The sequence below is a fragment of the Stenella coeruleoalba genome (genome assembly GCF_951394435.1).
Source record: "Stenella coeruleoalba genome assembly, chromosome: 8".
Lineage (NCBI taxonomy): Eukaryota > Metazoa > Chordata > Mammalia > Artiodactyla > Delphinidae > Stenella > Stenella coeruleoalba.
This window is the reverse complement of record NC_137154.1, coordinates 45,393,121-45,412,182: the sequence shown is the minus strand read 5'-3', so window position 1 is coordinate 45,412,182 and position 19,062 is coordinate 45,393,121. Positions and strand designations below refer to the sequence as shown.

At 35.9% G+C, this 19,062-nt stretch overlaps 1 protein-coding gene across 5 annotated transcripts in view; it reads right to left on the bottom strand.

The window, feature by feature from the left end:
- The window catches only part of SBF2 (SET binding factor 2), a 472,518-nt gene that overhangs the window by 102,187 nt on the left and 351,269 nt on the right, over positions 1 to 19,062 (bottom strand). For all 5 annotated transcript variants that reach the window (XM_079929044.1, XM_079929040.1, XM_079929042.1 and 2 more), the window contains one exon: positions 18,070 to 18,138. In XM_079929044.1, coding sequence (XP_079785170.1) covers positions 18,070 to 18,138 — 69 coding nt within the window. The remainder of the gene's footprint in view (positions 1 to 18,069; positions 18,139 to 19,062) is intronic.

Sequence of the window (19,062 nt, the reverse complement as noted above, 5' to 3'; positions counted from 1 at the left end):
GCCTGCGTGTCTACAGCCCATGCTCTACAACAAGAGAAGCCACCACAATGAGAAGCTTGCACACCGCAAGGAAGAGTAGCCCCCGCTCACCACAACTAGAGAAAGCATTGTGTGCAGCAACAAAGTCCCAATGCAGCCAAAAATAAATAAATAAGTAAATAAACTTATACAAAAAAAAGATACACATGCTCTAATGTTCATAGCAGCACTATTTACAATAGCCAAGACATGGAAGCAACCTAAGTGTCCATCAAAGATGAGTGGATAAAGAAGATGTGGTACATATATACAAATGGAATATTACTCAGTTATAAAAAAGAATGAAATATTGCCATTTGCATCAACATGGATGGACCTACAGATTATCATACTAAGTGAAATAAGTCAGAGAAAGACCAATATTATATATCACTTCTATGTGAAATTTTAGAAAGAATACAAATGAACTTATTTAGAAAACATAAACAGAACCACCGACATAGAAAACAAGTTTATGGTTTACCAAAGGGGACGGTGGAGGGAGGGATAAATTACGAGTATGGGATTAACAGATACACATTGCTATATATAAAATAAACAACAAGGATTTACTGTATTCAATTTCTTATAATAACCTATAATGGAAAAGAATCTGAAAAAAGAATATATATATTATATATGTATAAAAACCAAATCACTTTGCTGTACACCTGAAACACAATATTTTAAATCAACTATACTTCAATAAAAATATATTAATGTATTATTGAATAATAAAAATCTTCTCTGAGGTTTAACAAGTTAAATGGCTTCAAATATGGCTTACTTTTTTTTGACTCTGAAAATATCTTTGTGGGTAAATTTTTAAAATTTCATAGTGAATTCTGTATATAAATACAAACTATCAAGTATTAGAAAATCCATGAAAAAAAATTATTTCATGAGCTTTCACCCTGTTTTCTAAAATCTAGATATGTGCGTTTCAGACAAGCCCAAATTTTACCAACAGATGACAAGAAGTCAGACCATATGGTAAGAATTTTTAAAAATAGCATGATTGATTTTATTTTAAAAATGGGAATAATAATAGTTATTATTATCCCATGCATATAAAGCATTTAGCTTATTAGTTCCTGGTATGTCAGAAGTACTCAATAAAAGTAGTTATGATTTTTATTATTCTTTTATTTATTTTCTTTCAATAGCCAACAGCTATAATAGTTATGCTAAAATTAACATTAATGCCTGTCATAGCCACAAGACAATTTATGCATGGGGTCTTACTGATGTCATTATTCCTAATCTGTCATTCAGTTTAATTGGGCCCTAGTGACGTTGGGAAAATACACAGACAATTGCTTCTGTAGTTAGATCCAGAGAACACACACACGAGAAGGTTACACGCAATGTTCAGTTTGGTGTGAACCAAATTAAACAAATAAATCAACCAGTATTAGTAAGGAAACTAAGTTAGGTAAAAGTAAGTAATTACACACACCACCGCTATATAGAATCTTTTCAAGAATATTTAAATAAATGGTGTCTAATCCATTCCACATAAATATTTTAAATCTGCATTTATAACTCTCCTTTTAAGGTTAGGCTGTTGCCCAAATCACTTATGAAAAATTTCTGGAATTTAGCTGAGGATTCTATGTAACCAAGATTCTGATCTTTTCTTAGTATATTAAACACCCTTTACAATAACTGTACTTACACTATATTCTCTGAATCTCTTACTACAGTAGACACTATTCTCACTTAAGGCACCAAATTCCAGAACAAAAAAATATAAATATTAAAAACTAAGAAGAGAGTAAAGTCGGACCATCCTTCTGTTCCCAAGCACCTGGTTTGACCACCACGTTGAATGGTAGTTTGTACTTCAAACTCGACTCTGCTACATGATAATAATGGAAGAAAAGGTCTCTCCTCCAAGGTGGTTATTTCTCAGAGAATGACTGGGGTTAACAGTTTTGACTGAATATTGATAATAAATCCTGAGGTTGAAGGTTAATTATTGGTAACTAATTATCCTTTGTGAATAACAACTTTCTCTAGAACATTAATAAAAGTGTCTTGATTTGTATAGCTTTCATGTATATTAATGTTGAAGGATGCTCTAAGACTGGCTGAAGCAGAAGAAATAACAGAAAGAGGGTTCTGAAAAGAGGGAAACGAGTAGAGAATGACAAATAAGCCCAGGAAAGCATGGAAAGTTGATTAGAAAGCCTGATGGAGAATGCCCCCATGTGAGGGAGGGGACAAAACTCACAGCATAGCCTGAACCCACAGGAAATGGTAGGAAGAGAAAACAGAATTCCCACAAATCATGGTGTCATTACGTAAGGGAGACTATGGAGGATTAAAAAAAGTAAAGAATAGATTAGTCTCCTTAATCCTTGACACTCTCCTACTAGTTTAATAGTTCACTTTGTCTGTACCTTTTCTACTTAGTACTAGTGATTTTCATGCCTATCTATCCTACTGCATAATCAATGGAGAGCAGAAATCATGTCTTATGCATCATTGCAACTCACACAATTCGTAGTACAGAGTTTTACACAAAGTAGACAGAGACTTTGTTGAAATAAAATTTTCTACCAAAGTGGTTAAAGTAACTTTACATTTACAAGTAACCATGTTCCTTCAAATCTTGTTCTTGCTATTAGTTTGTTTAAACCTTAAAAAAAAATTATGAGGGTAGAAGTAAAAAATCCTCGTTATTTATACAACATTATTCAAATTCCTTAACATGGCACACAAAGCCCTGTATACACTAGCCACAGACTACCTTGTCTTTCTGCCTCCACCTCTAGTCACAATTCCCACTAAGTGGTTCATGGTGTTTTCTCTGCCTGTAGTATTTATGTCTTCCCTGCCCACCCACTTCTCACCTCATCCCCACCTGTAAGACAAATGCCTATTTATCTTTCAAGGCACAAATGTCCTAATTTTTTTGTAGTGTTCCTTGCTGCACCAGGAATTAATGTATGTATAGTACTTACATTATACCTGTTTTAGAACACTTACGTTGTGATTTATTTTACTAATCTATCTTTTCTGTAAGCATGTGTGCTCCTTAAGGGCAGAGACCTTGACTGTTTACTTTGTATTACTAACACTTGGGACATGGTGGTTGTAGTTCAATGTCTATTAAACTGAATTGTACTGGTAGGCTGTCTTATTTCCCCAAGAATGAATAAAAGGGCCTCCGACCTCTGAGAATATAATATGAAAAAGTTGAAAAGTCCAGAAAAATGCTCCATAAATACTTGTTAATTCTTCACTGGAATACACAATAATAATTAATATCTGTTCTTGAGTGTTAGAGTAAATTATTCTATAATTGCCTTGTATCACTAGTTTAAACTATGAATATTAAACTAATATTAATAAAGAACAGTAATTCCAAACTAATTATATAATTATAGAGGTTTTCCAGGAGGACCAGGAGAAAGGAGCAGCCATGTAAAACTGGAAAGAAAGAGTGAGAGAAGCAAGAAGAGGTTGTGCTGAGAGGGAGGAGGAGGAATGCTAAGCTGTCCTAAAGAAAAGAAGAAAATAAAAGGAGGAAGTAAAAGTAAGATACTGTTTTTCTGGCCATTCTAAAATTCTGCTGCGCTGGAGGCATCTGCTATAACGAACACATTCATTCACATATCTTTTCCAGGCCAAATTTGGATTGAGCCCAGTGTTGATGCCTGTCTTCACTTTGAAACGTTGTCCTGCTGTCATTTTTAAGATTAGTATTTGATTTTACAGCACAAAAAAGATGAAAAAAGACCCTTCATCACCCCCCCTCTTTTTTTGGCCAAAAATGTAATTCTTTGAGACCTGTTATAGGAAATGCAATGTATCCAGATCATGAAGTCTAAGAAAAACAAAATTCTTTTCCTATTTTGTAGATTTTTAAGAATCTCTCTCGTCATTTACCAATGGGGGAAAAATGAAGACTGATGAAATATCTAGTTTTTATTACTATAAGATTTTTCTTCTAGCAGCAATCTTCCATCAGTTAGAATCTATAGTAGGATCATATCTATAGTAGGATAAGTAGGGTCCATGCTAATGACTAAGAGGCAAAGCCAGTTAGTTATTCAAGAAACTTCTAAGTCATCAAAGAAATGCAAAACTGCATGTGGTGTGACTCTGAGTACTTAGTAGGTTTTATATTAGAAATATGTGGAAATTAGAGATTTATAAATAATGATGTGTGATAATTATTTATTAAATTAACCATAATATACAGTTAATCAGCATCTCCTAACTTTGCCTCCTCCAAGCCAAAGCTTAATGAAACATCCTTGCTGGATAAATGGATGAAATAATTGGAGGAATGAGGAGGTAGGAGTGATGCCAGTTCAATACCTCTAAGCAAAGAGACAAAAAAACCCAAAACTCCGAGAAGTATGCTGCATAATTGGGACTCACATGGGGAATTGTATTATAGTTAAAGAATACGAGCTTTGGAGTCAAGTACAACTGAGTTTGAGTCCTGGCTCTGCCACTTACTTGCTCAGTGGTACAGATTCTCTCTAAGCCATAGTTCCTTTGTCTTAAAATGGGAATAATACTCTCTGAGTTGGATTAGGTACAGTAAACCAAATGTAGCATCTTGTACACAGTAAAAAGTCAATAAATATTATTATTCCTATCACCTTCCTCTGGATTTCTGTTCTTTACTATGTTCTATTAGGTGCACAGGCTTACGTAAGAGATATACAGCTTTGACATGAAAGACACAGACATGAAAGACATAATGGGAGGGATTTGGCATACTTTGATAGACTCTGGACTATCTCTTACATAAGAGATATACAGCTGTGACATGAAAGACACAGATAATAGATTTTAGTTTATTTTGCGGGGGCAGGTGTTGGGTGCAGAATTACTGCTAGAGTCTGGTGGCAGGAAGGTCATCGTTCAGGAAATCTACTAGCAAATTCTGTGATTCTCCATGCTTTAATGTTCACTTTCTGATGATTAGGTAGGCCAGGTTTACACAAATGACTTTTTTCAGATTTTCAACAGATTTTCTTAACATACTATGCTGAATATACTTACTTTGGGCTTTTATATTTTGAAATGGAAATGATACCTAGGTCTCAAGTTTTATTTAGTCAGATAAGCTAGTGGATATTCATTTAGAATGTATAAGCAAAAGTTAAAATTTAGCAATGGAAAAATTAAGGACTATAAACTCATGTAGAGAGAAATGTAAAATTCATTTCTTCAAACTGAGAAATCAGGCTTTACATCTCATATTTTTTCTAATATATTTATTAAAAGATAATAGTTTAATTATATATTACATTTGAATTAGGTATAAATTGAAACAATTCAGAAGGTGACTTAAGCACTCAGGGTGTGAAAAAATTTTCATTAATAATTAACAGCCCTAAAGAAATCTTCTAAAAAAATAGGTGAACTTCAAGTATATTACGCTCAGTGAAAGAAGCCAGACATAAAAGAACATATATCGTATGATGCAATGTATATAAAATATCCAGAAAAGGCAAATTTATAGAGACAGAAAGTATATTAGTGGTTGCCAGAGAGTGGAGAGTGACTGTAAATGGGCATGAGATTTCTTTCTGGGGTGATAGAATTGTTCTAAAATAGGATGGTGGTGATACTTGTACAATGCTATAAATATACTAAAAGTCGCTGAAATGAAACTTAAAATGAGTGGATTTTATGGTATTTAACTTATACCTCAATAAACCTGTTAATAAAAATAAATCTTCCATGTAGCTGGATTTTAGAAAACATATTTTTACATGCTAAATGAAACGAGGATTTTGAAGAAGAAATCTATTTCTACTGCGAACGAGAGCCTGAATAATGCTCTTATGGTGAAATAAGACATAGCTCAAACAGTAAATCAATAAACATTCTCAAAGTGCCATCTGCATATGGAGATCTTTGGAATTTGGGAAGGCAACACATCAGGGTGCTTGAATTGAGGTAAATAGGGTGTTGCTTTTTCCTCCCCAGGTAAACATAAACCACAGTGCGTACCAAAGGAGAAAGTGTCATCTCTCCTGGGAGTCATTTTGAGCATCGGTAACCAACAGATGTGCATCAAAGACATAATGGGAGGGATTTGGCATACTTTGATAGACTCTGGACACTCTCCAGATTACTTGGGTTATTAAGAATTGCAACAGGGTGACCCTAAGTTACACAGGTCACTAGGAGAAGGTACTAAATGGTGGTTCATAGTAGAGGGGTCCATGGCCTTCACTGTTGCTCAGTGCTATTGCTAGGAAAGAGCAACGCAGGGGTATCCGATTTTGGTTCCACTTCTGCACTGAGTATTGGTTTTATCTTATGCTTTAATTAATTTTCTTCCCAAAAAAGTAACATTTAGACAAGAACCCCTGCTTTAAACTCTGCATATATATTCTGGTTCTTATTTTAACAAACATGATCTTTGAATAAAAAGGACCTAAGTAAACAAAGAGTAGACCAATGTTATTCATTAACTGTGAAATGGTTCCTCTGTCAGTAGTTAATTAATGGATACAACACTAGACCGTATGCTTCTTGAGGGTAAGGACCATGTTATTCATCTGTAACTCTGCAACAAACATAAGCACAGGGCTTGGCACACCTAATAAATGTTTGCTGAACTGAGAATGAAAGCACCATATAAATAATAAACATAACATGAATGCAAAAGATTATATTATTTTTCACCATAAAACTAATCCTAATAATTTAAACCTAGCTGTTAAGGCACTACCTTCAAGAAAGGCTTTGAAAAAACCACATTCACAGAAAGACAGACAAGATAAAAAGGCAGAGGGCTATGTACCAGAAGAAGGAAAAACATAAAAGCCCAGAAAAACAAGTAAATGAAACGGAGATAGGCAATCTTCCAGAAAGAGAATTCAGAATAATGATAGTGAAGATGATCCAAGACCTCGGAAAAAGAATGGAGGCAAAGATCGAGAAGATGCAAGAAATGTTTAACAAAGATCTAGAAGAATTAAAGAACAAACAAACACAGATGAACAGTACAATAACTGAAATGAAAACTACACTAGAAGGAATCAATAGCAGAATAACTGAGGCAGAAGAACAGATAAGTGACCTGGAAGACAGAATGGTGGAATTCACTGTTGGGGAACAGAATAAAGAAAAAAGAATGAAAAGAAATGAAGAGAGCCTAAGAGACCTCTGGGATAACATTAAATGCAACAGCATTCGCGTTATAGGGGTCCCAGAAAGAGAATAGAGAGAGAAAGGACCCGAGAAAATATCTGAAGAGATTATAGTCGAAAACTTCCCTAACATGGGAAAGGAAATAGCCACCCAAGTCCAGGAAGCGCAGAGAGTCCCATACAGGAAAAACCCAAGGAGAAACACGCCGGACACACAGTAATCAAATTGGCAAAAATTAAACACAAAGAAAAATTATGGAAAGCAGGAAGGGAAAAACGACAAATAACATACAAGGGAACTCCCATAAGGTTAACAGCTGATTTCTCAGCAAAAACTCTACAAGCCAGAAGGGAGTGGCATGATATATTTAAAGTGATGAAAGGGAAGAACCTACAGCTAAGATTACTCTACCCGGCAAGGACCTCATTCAGATCCGATGGAGAAATCAAAAGCTTTACAGACAAGCAAAAGCTAAGAGAATTGAGCACCACCAAACCAGCTCTACAACAAATGCTAAAGGAACTTCTCTAAGTAGGAAACACAAGAGAAGAAAAGGACCTACAAAAACAAACCCAAAACAATTAAGAAAATGGTCACAGGAACATACATGTCAATAATTACCTTAAAGGTGAATGGATTAAATGCTCCAACCAAAAGACAGAGGCTTGCTGAATGGATACAAAAACAAGACCCATATATATGCTGTCTACAAGAGACCCACTTCAGACCTAGGGACACATACAGACTGAAAGTGAGGGGATGGAAAAAGATACTCCATGCAAATGGAAATCAAAAGAAAGCTGTAGTAGCAATACTCATATCAAATAAAATAGACTTTAAAATAAAGAATGTTACAAGAGACAAGGAAGGACACTACATATTGATCAAGGGATCAATCCAAGAAAAAGATATAACAACGGTAAATAGTTATGCACCCAATATAGGAGCACCTCAATACATGAGGAAACTGCCAACAGCTCTAAAAGAGGAAATCAACAGTAACACAATAATAATGGGGGACTTTAACACCTCACTTACACCAATGGAAAGATCATCCAAGCAGAAAATTAATAAGGAAACAAGCTTTACATGACACAACAGATCAGACAGATTTAATTGATATTTATAGGACATTCCATCCAAAAACAGCAGTTTACACTTTCTTCTCAGTGCACACGGAACATTCTCTGGGATAGATCATATCTTGGGTCACAAATCAAGCCTCAGTAAACTTAAGAAAATTGAAACCATATCAAGCATCTTTTCTGACCACAACACTATGAGATTAGATATCAATTACAGGGAAAAAAATGTAAAAAACACAAACACAGGGAGGCTAAACAATACGTTACTAAAAAACCAAGAGATCACTGAAGAAATCAAAAAATACCTAGAGACAAATGACAATGAAAACACGACGATCCAAAACCTATGGGATGCAGCAAAAGCAGTTCTAAGAGAGGAAGTTTATAGCTATACAAGCCTACCTCAAGCAACAAGAAACATCTCAAATAAACAACCTAACGTTACACCAAAAGGAACTAGAGAAAGAAGAACAAACAAAACCCAAAGTTAGCAGAAGGAAAGAAATCATCAAGTTCTGAGCAGAAATAAATGAAATAGAAACAAAGAAAACAATAGCAAAGATCAATAAAACTAAAAGCTGCTTCTTTGAGAAGATAAACAAAATTGATAAAGCTTTAGCCAGACTCATCAAGAAAAAGAGGGAGAGGACACAAATCAATAAAATTAGAAATGAAAAACGAGAAGTTACAACAGACACCGCAGAAATACAAAGCATCCTAAGAGACTACTACAAGCAAATCTATGCCAATAAAATGGACAACCTGGGAGAAACGGACAAATTCTTAGGAAAGCACAACCTTCTGAGACTGAACCAGGAAGAAATAGAAAATATGAACAGACCAATAACAAGTAATGAAATTGAAACTGTGATTAAAAATCTTCCAACAAACAGAAGTCCAGGACCAGATGGCTTCATAGGTGAATTCTACCAAACATTTAGAGAAGAGCTAACACCCATCCTTCTCAAACTCTTCCAAAAAATTGCAGAGGAAGGAAAACTCCCAAACTCATTCTATGAGGCTACCATCACCCTGATACCAAAACGAGACCAAAATACTACAAAAAAAGAAAATTACAGACCAATATCACTGATGAATATACATGCAAAAATCCTCAACAAAATACCAGCAAACAGGATCCAAACACACATTAAAAGGATCATACACCATGATCAAGTGGGATTTATCCCAGGGATGCAAGCATTCTGCAATACATGCAAATCAATCAATGTGATACACCATATTAACAAACTGAAGAATAAAAACCATATGATCATCTCAATAGATGCAGAAAAAACTTTTGACAAAATTCAACACCCATTTATGATAAAAACTCTGCAGAAAGTGGGCATAGAGGGAACCTACCTCAACATAATAAAGGCCATATATGACAAACCCACAGCAAACATCATACTCAATGGTGAAAAACTGAAAGCATTTCCTCTGAGATCAGGAACAAGACAAGGATGTCCACTCTCACCACTATTATTCAACATAGTTTTGGAAGTCCTAGCCACAGCAGTCAGAGAAGAAAAAGAAATAAAAGGAATACAAATTGGAAAACAAGAAGTAAAACTGTCACTGTTTGCAGATGACATGATACTACACATAGGGAATCCTAAAGATGCTACCAGAAAACTACTAGAGCTAATCAATGAATTTGGTAAAGTAGCAGGACACCAAATTAATGCACAGAAATCTCTTGCATTCCTATACACTAATGATGAAAAATCTAAAAGAGAAATTAAGGAAACACTCCCATTTACCATTGCAACAAAAAGAATAAAATACCTAGGAATAAACCTACCTAGGGAGACAAAAGACCTGTATGCAGGAAACTATAAGACACTGATGAAAGAAATTAAAGATGATACCCACAGATGGAGAGATATACCATGTTCTTGGATTGGAAGAATCAATATTGTGAAAATGACTATACTACCCAAAGCAATCTACAGATTCAATTGAATCCCTATCAAATTACCAATGGCATTTTTTACAGAACTGGAACAGAAAATCTTAAAATTTGTATGGAGACACAAAAGACCCCGAATAGCCAAAGCAGTCTTGAGGGAGAAAAATGGAGCTGAAAGAATCAGACTCCCTGGCTTCAGACTATATTACAAAGCTACAGCAATCGAGACAATATGGTACTGGCACAAAAACAGAAACAGAAATCAATGGAACAGGATAGAAAGCCCAGAGATAAACCCACACACCTATGGTCAACTAATCCATGACAAAGGAGGCAAGGGTACACAATGGAGAAAAGACAGTCTCTTCAATAAGTGGTGCTGGGAAAACTGGACAGCTACATGTAAAAGAATGAAATTAGAACACTCCCTAACACAATATACAAAAATAAACTCAAAATGGATTAAAGACCTAAATGTAAGACCGAGCACTATAAAACTCTTAGAGGAAAACATAGGAAGAACACTCTTTGACATAAATCACAGCAAGATATTTTTTGATCCATCTCCTAGAGTAATGGAAATGAAACCAAAAATAAACAAATGGGACCTAATGAAACTTAAAAGCTTTTGCACAGCAAAGGAAACCATAAAGAAGACGAAAAGACAACCCTCAGAATGGGAGAAAATATTTGCAAACGAATCAACAGACAAAGGAATAATCTCCAAAATAAATAAACAGCTCATGCAGCTCAATATTAAAGAAACAAACAACCTAATCCAAAAATGGGCAGAAGACTTAAATAGACATTTCTCCAAAGAAGACATACAGATGGCCAAGAGGCACATGATAAGGTGCTCAACATCACTAATTGTTAGAGAAATGCAAATCAAAACTACAATGAGGTATCACCTCACACCGGTTAGAATGGGTATCATCAGAAAATCTACAAACAAGAAATGCTGGAAAGGGTGTGGAGAAAAGGGAACCTTGTTGCACTGTTGGTGGGAATGTAAATTGATACAGCCATGGAGAACAGTATGGAGGTTCCTTAAAAAACTAAAAATAGAATTACCATATGACCCAGCAATCCCACTACTGGGCATATACCCAGAGAAGGCCATAATTCAAAAAGACACATGCACCCCAATGTTCATCGCCACACTATTTACAATAGCCAGGTCATGGAAGCAACCTAAATGCCCATCGACAGACGAGTGGATAAAGAAGATGTGGTACATATATACAATGGAATACTACTCAGCCATAAAAAGGAACGAAATTGGGTCATTTGTAGAGATGAGGATGCATCTAGAGACTGTCATACAGAGTGAAGTAAGTCAGAAAGGGAAAAACAAATATCGTATATTAACATATATATGTGGAACCTTGAAAATGGTACAGATGAACTGGTTTGTAGAGCAGAAATTGAGACACAGAAGTAGAGAAGAAAACGTATGGACACCAAGGAGGGGAAAGAGGCAGGGGTTCGGGTGGTGGTGTGATGAATTGAGAGATTGGGATTGACATGTATACACTGATGTGTATAAAATGCATGACTAATAAGAAAAAGAAAAGAAAGAAAAGCAGAAGGTGAAAAATTTCTTAAAATGTTTTGACTTCTTACTATGATCTGCCCACCTTTGTAGACAATTTATCGGTATTAAATTGATCTCTAAAAAATATATAAAAAATTAAAAAAAAGAAAAAGAAAGGCTTCATAAGTTAAAGACACATGAAATACATACAAGTTCGTAGAAGTAGAAAAACGTGTGAAGGAACTGTAGAGAAAAAAAAAAACCCTAAACTTATGGTGGCTGTGGTGTAACAAATTCCCTAAGATCTAATATAGATAATGTTGCAAGTGGAACATCTTTCACTCTAAGTAAAGCTCTAAAAGATAAACATTTGTGGGCTTCCCTGGTGGCGCAGTGGTTGAGAGTCCGCCTGCCGATGCAGGGGACGCGGGTTCATGCCCTGGTCTGGGAAGATCCCACATGCTGCGGAGCGGCTGGGCCCGTGAGCCATGGCCACTGAGCCTGCGCGTCTGGAGCCTGTGCTCCGCAACGGGAGAGGCCACAATAGTGAGAGGCCCGCGTACCGCAAAAAAAAATAATAATAATAATTAAAAAAAAGGATAAACATTTGTTTCATTTAGGCCAATAAAGTACTTCGCTTTTATGAGAATGGTAAGTATATACATAATTATCTTTTTATTAAAAAGAAAATACATGCTGAAAACTATAAACCATTGATAAAGGAAACTGAAGATGATTCAAAGAAATGGAAAGATATCCAATCTTCTTAGTTTGGAAAAATTAATATTGTTAAAATAGCCATACTACCCAAAGCAATCTACAGATTTAATGCAATCCCCATCAAAATGCCTATGACATTTTTCACAGAAGTAGAACAAAGAATTCTAAAATTTATATGGAATCAAAAAAGGCCCAGAATTACCAAGGAAATCCTGAGGAAAAAGAACAAAGCTGGAGGAATAACCCTTCCAGACTTCAGGCTATACTACAAAGCTACAATAATCAAAACAGCATTATACTGGCACAAAAACAGACATATAGATCAATGGAACAGTATAGAGAGCCCAGAAATAAACCTGCACACCTACAGTCAATTAATCTATGATAAAAGACTCAAGAATATACAACGGATAAAAGACAGTCTCTTCAATAAATGGTGTTCGGAAAGCTGGACAGCTACATGTAAATCAATGAAATTAGAACACTCCCTCACACCATATAGAAAAATAAACTCAAAATGGATTAAAGACTTAAATTTAAGACATGACACCCTAAAACTCCTAGAAGAGAACGTAGGCAAAACATTCTCTGACATAAATCGTAGCAGTATATTCTTAGATCAGTCTCAAAATATACAAGGCAAAAGAAATAAAAGCAAAAATAAGCAAATGGAACCTAATCAAACTTAAAAGCTTTTGCACAGCAAAGGAAACCATCAATAAAATGAAAAGACAACCTATGGAATGGGAGAAAATATTTGCAAATGATGTGACCAACAAGGGGCTAATAAGCCAAAATATACAAACAGCTAATAAAACTCAATATTGAAAAAACAAACCCAATCAAAAACTGGGCAGAAGCCCTAGACATTTTCCCAAAGAAGACATACAGATGGCTAAGAGGCACATGAAAAGATGCTGAATGAACATGCTCAAAAGATGCTCATTGCTAATTACTAGAGAAGCACAAATAAAAACTACAGTGAGGTATCACCTCACACCGGTTGGAATAACTATCATCAAACGTCTACAAATAATAAACGCTGGAAAGGGTGTGGAGAAAAAGGAACCCTCCTACTCTGTTGGTAGCAATGTAAATTGGTGCAGCCACTATGGAAAACAGTATGGAGGCTCCTTAAAAAACTAAAACTAGAGCTACCATATGATCCAGTAATTCCACTCCTGGGTACATATCCAGAAAAAATGAGAACTATACTTCAAAAAGATACATGCACCCCAATGTTCACAGCAGCACTATTTACAAGAGCCAAGACATGAAAACAACCCAAGTATCCATCAACAGATGACTGGCTTAAGAAGATGTGGTGTATATATATATATATATATATATACATACATATATATATACACACACGCACGTGAACACACACACACACACACACACACACACACACACACACACACACTGTGGAATATTACTCAGCCATAAAAAAGAATGAAATATTACCATTTGCAGCAACATGGATGGACCTAGAGAATATTATACTTAGTGAAGTAAGTCAGACAAAGACCCTCTCTGACTATATGATATCACATATATGTGGAATCTAAAAATAATACAAATGAATCTATATACAAAACAGAAACAGACTCATAGACATAGACATAGAAGACAAACTTATGGTTAACAAAGGGGAAGGAGAAAGGGACAAATTAGGAGTACGGATTAACAGATACAAATTACTATATATAAAATAGATAAGCAACAAAGATTTACTGTATAGCACAGGGAATTATATTCAATATCTTGTAATAACCTATAACGGAGTACGATCTGAAGAACATAAGTGTGTCACCTTGTTGTACACCTGAAACTAACAGAATATTGTGAACCAACTATACTTCAATTAAAAAAATAGCTGGTTTACTTAGAAAGAAAGAAAGAAGGAAGGGGGGGGAGGGAGGGAGGAAGGAAGGAAAGAAGGAAAGAAGAAAGGAAAGAGGAACGGAAAAAGGAAAGGAAAGGAAAGAAAGAGGCACCTGATCCATCATCTCGCCTACGTCCTTACCCAGAGCAGGCTTTGACTTCCACTATTAAAAAAAATACATGTGTGTGTGTGCGTGTGTGTGTGTGTGAAAAAAGTGAAAAAAGCAAGGTGAGAAAAGTGTGAATGGTTTGATCATTTTAGTTTAAAAAAAGATAATTTTATCTGCATATCCTAGCAATAATACACAACTTTTTTTCCCAGGAAGAAATCAACTGTCAGAAGAAATGGAGTAGAGGTGGGAAAGGGAGCGTTTATGTTGCATTTTGTATCTTTCTGTACTATCTGAATTTTCTAACCATGCATATGTACTACTTTAAGAAAATGTCCATCTGACTGATGAAACTGTAGACCAGTTTGGTTATTTATTTATTATTTATTATATTATAAAGACTAATGTAAGTTCCTAGTGGCCACATCAATGTTTTGTTCATCTTGCTGCCCAAGATGCTGCCTGGCATAGTAACCTTTTATATTTCCATAAGATAGAAGTTCAGAAAGTATATAAGAATCAATATGATCCACTCCCTAACCCTCTCTGTTGGTTATCAATGCAGTACCTCTTTCCTCCAAATCTATCTTTCTTTGCCTTGCTTTGTGGTACTGGAGCTGGACCTGTTAAAATTTCTCCTTTGCCAGTTGGCACAATATTAAGCTTTGTCAGTAGGGACAGAGCAATATGAAGTGGTTTCTTTTCCTGGTTCTGGTGTGCTTTTTTCTTCTTGTTCCTGTGACATGTACCTGCTAGCCGTGTGTGGGACAGCCAGTTGTGCTCACCACTCACCCTAGTGAGTGGGTTCCTAGCAAGTCTTGCCAGAACTCCAGTAGGCAGTTTCCTGCTTGCCAGTCTTAGTCTGTGGCCCTTCAGTGAAGTTCACCTCAGTGCCATCCAGTGGCCACAGAAACACCTCTCCAACAAGGTCTGAATCTCGGTCTTGTTGGGAAGTGGCACACTCCAAGTTGAAAATTCTCTTTATTTCTTAGTAGTTGATCCCCTATTACTACTTAATAACTCCTTATATTAAAATTTTCCTGTTCATATTACTGGTATGGTTTCTGGTGCCTAATTGGACCTTTCATGCCCAAATCAAATTAAACCAAAAGAAACCAAGTAAAATCAAGCCAAGTCAACAACAAAAAAATTAAATCTATAAACCCATCATAAAACATAAGTTTGTATTATTAAGTTTAATAACACAGAGAAGAGCATGGCATGTAGCCCAGCTTGTTAACTAATTGCATTAAAAACTTCCACAAAACAAAAAAACACGATGTGATGGTTTTGTACTGTGTAAACTAAACTAAGCTAGAACTGTATTTCCCAGAATTCTCTTTCCTCCATGATTCTAGGTTAGGGTTGACTACAGAGAAATTTGTCTAAAATTTGGAAGGCAAAAATGAAGCAGCAGCCATTATACTCTGAAGGTCAGTATAGGATGCCAGGTGCTGCTGTATCTCATACACTTTGTTGCAGATCTGCTGGACCATCTTGATGTGTGGACAGAACTGTGCTCACATTTCCTGCAGTTCCTTCTGGATCTCTTCCTTTAGCTGCTCCTAGTCAGGGCCAGGCACATGTGTAGCTCCATGGCCAGTAATGCTGCTTCTTTTCCAGGTCACCTGCTTTCTTGAGGTTGGAGGACTTTAAAAGACATACATAGATTCTAGTTTGTCCTCGTTCTTCCCTGTATCATGCCCAGCTTTTCTTCCTGACTGCTGCCCTGATGATCTATAGTGACTTCAGGGCCACAGGCAGACCCTAATTCAAAGCTTTCCATAAACTTCTTCCCCAGCTTCTACAACAGAATAAAAGCTGGTCCCTATAATAGATTCCTTACTTCCTACCACTCATGGTGCTTCTGCTATGATGATCAAACCCTCACTAATATACACTATAAAAGAGATAAATGATCCAGCTTAAAAAAAAATCTTAAGTAATTTGGATTTCCTGAGCAACTGAGTTTCTACTGTCAATTCTTATTTCCCCTATGTTTCTTATTTATTTCTACATAATATCTAAGTTTAAAAAATAGATGTTAAAGTGGGAAAATATTTAAACGCCATTTTCTTTAACAAATGCCCATGTGAGGGCCCATATGAAGGCTAGTTAGAACCAAGGTTTTTGGTTCCTCTGAGATAGATATGGAGACAAATTTCCTTGGTGGCCTAAGATACAGGAGAGCCTGGCCTATTTTTGTAACATTATTCTCCATGCCAGGAGGGGAATAAGATGAAGAACTACTAGGGAGAGTTCTGAGAAGACGAGTATGTATGCATTTAAGAAAAACTAGAGTGGGCCTGGAGATAAGTTTAAGCTGATGAGGGAAAACCAAAAGATGATGCCTAAGCTCCAGATGGTTGTCATTAGTTTCTAAACCCAAATTCATTTGTTTAACATTTTTGAGATTTGTCCTTGTTTCCTGAGCATGCTCAGTATGACCTGCCAGGTCTCAGAAGTATGAGTCTCACAAATTCCATTTTCTGTTTTAGAAGAGGATGGGAGGGTAAGGAGGAAGAAAGAGGAATGCAAGTGAGTTAGCAGCAAAGAGTTCCTGATTATGGAGAACCTTAGGGTTAAGACCTTTAACCTAACAAATCATTTGAAGTAAAGTTTTTAAAAAACTGAGTTTATCAAGAAGTATTTATTGGGTACCTACTAAGTGCAGGAGGGGGGCTAGACCTTATCAGTTAGAAATGGTGGATGAAACAAAAAGGATGGGCAGAACAAAAAGAGTAAGAGAATACTGCCAGCATCTAAGGGCATGGATCATTTCATCACTCAGCTAAGGCACTTTATCTGGTGCCTAGTTCTCTACTAAAACAGATCTAGGAATATTTGATAATCTCTCCTGACTTAGCGCCCATGAAACATGGAGTAGCTTTAGCCAGAAGTCCTTCCATAAGTCCTGGGCTTCCTGAAGCTACCTGCACACAGCTGCACAGTGAGTCAGCCTGGCTATCACAGGTTTATTGCTTCCTACTGTACATTTCAGAAGGACGTATTCAATGTGCTGTTCAGAGTGTGGCTATTTAACTCCTTACAAGTCCTTCATAGGAAAAGAGGGAATAAGAGTTTGCTGGATTTATTTGCCCTAAGACTTAATCTCTCTATGAAAACGCATGTATAGGACAACTACAATAAATGACAGAATTAAGAAAAGCACTGAACACTCTGGAAAATTTTCAGAAGGTTCATAGAAATTGCCGGTGAAGTTAAATTCTAATTTCTGCCTCCATTTATTTATCTAGCTTGTTAATTTGTTCATTCATTCATTCAACAAACATTTGTTGATTGACACTGGGATACAGCAATGAATAAGACAGATAATATCCCAGCCTCATGAAATTTATTTTCTTTGGTTGGGGAAAACAGTCAAATGTAAACTAACCAACACACAACACAATTTCAGGTGTTATTAAGTGCTCTAAAGAACAATAAAGTAGGGATGGAATGGTGGGGTTATATCTTAGGAGATGATTTAACATTATATATTATATTTTTTACATATAGCATGCAATAAACATTGTAACAAATATAACCACAGATATGTCTTAGATACACTAAGGGGATGCGATTGATGTAGTTCCATGATAAATCAAACTGAATACATCTATATAAATCATAATGACTTATATATAGACCAATGAGACTTACCCTATAGAAAGCACTGGTCAAAGGGAGTAATGCTGCAGCAATGTTATATTCTTCTAAACTTGAACAATCCTTAAACAAAACAAAGAGAAATGAGATTAGGACATTTACCAGAAATCACAAATATGTGGAAACAAAAATCTATGATACATGATTTACTGTCCTAAGGGGTTTTTACTTTTATTTCAAATTGTCATTAAGGCTTACGTAGATAAGTGTGAAAAAAAAGTATGAAAAAATACTGTCCCGAAGCACATTGTTTTTTTAAAAAAATATGTTTTATTTTTTTTAATTAAAAAAAAATTCTGTTTTTTGCTCGTGCCACGTGGCATGTGGGATCTTAATTCCCCGGCCAGAGATGGAACCCATGGCCCCTGCAGTGGAAGCATGGAGCCTTAACCACTGGACCACCAGGGAAAGTCCATTCTTTTAGAAATGATATAAAAATACATTTGAGAAAGATGTTTTCATACACTATTGGTGAGTAGCTACTTTTACTTTCCTGTTTTACAAAAGTTGTGTTTACAGCTGTGCATATTTGTCCAAAAATTTCTGGACGAGGTTTTAGTACATTTAACGACTATATTTCATTGAATCTGAGATACACATTTTCTCCCCACATTTTAACTTCTCTGAGACTGGGATGTATAATTGAAATAATATATTTTTTCTTAGTCTTACACATGAAGGGTTTATAAAATTCTGTTATTGATCAGGCAAGAAATACCACTGATGCCAAAACCCCTTGGGTGAAATGTTGTTGGGGAACGGGACGGTCAGAAAATCTCAGTGGGAATGTAAAATGGTGCAGCTGCTAGGAAAACAGTATGGCAATTCCTCAAAAACTGAAAAGTAGAATTACCCTATAATCCAGAAGTTCTACTTCTGGATATATACCTAAAACAACAGTGACTTGAACAGACATGGGGGGCCATGGCCTGGAACAATGTTCAAGGGTAATACCCTTAGAGAGGTCAGGTATAGTAATTTCAGCCC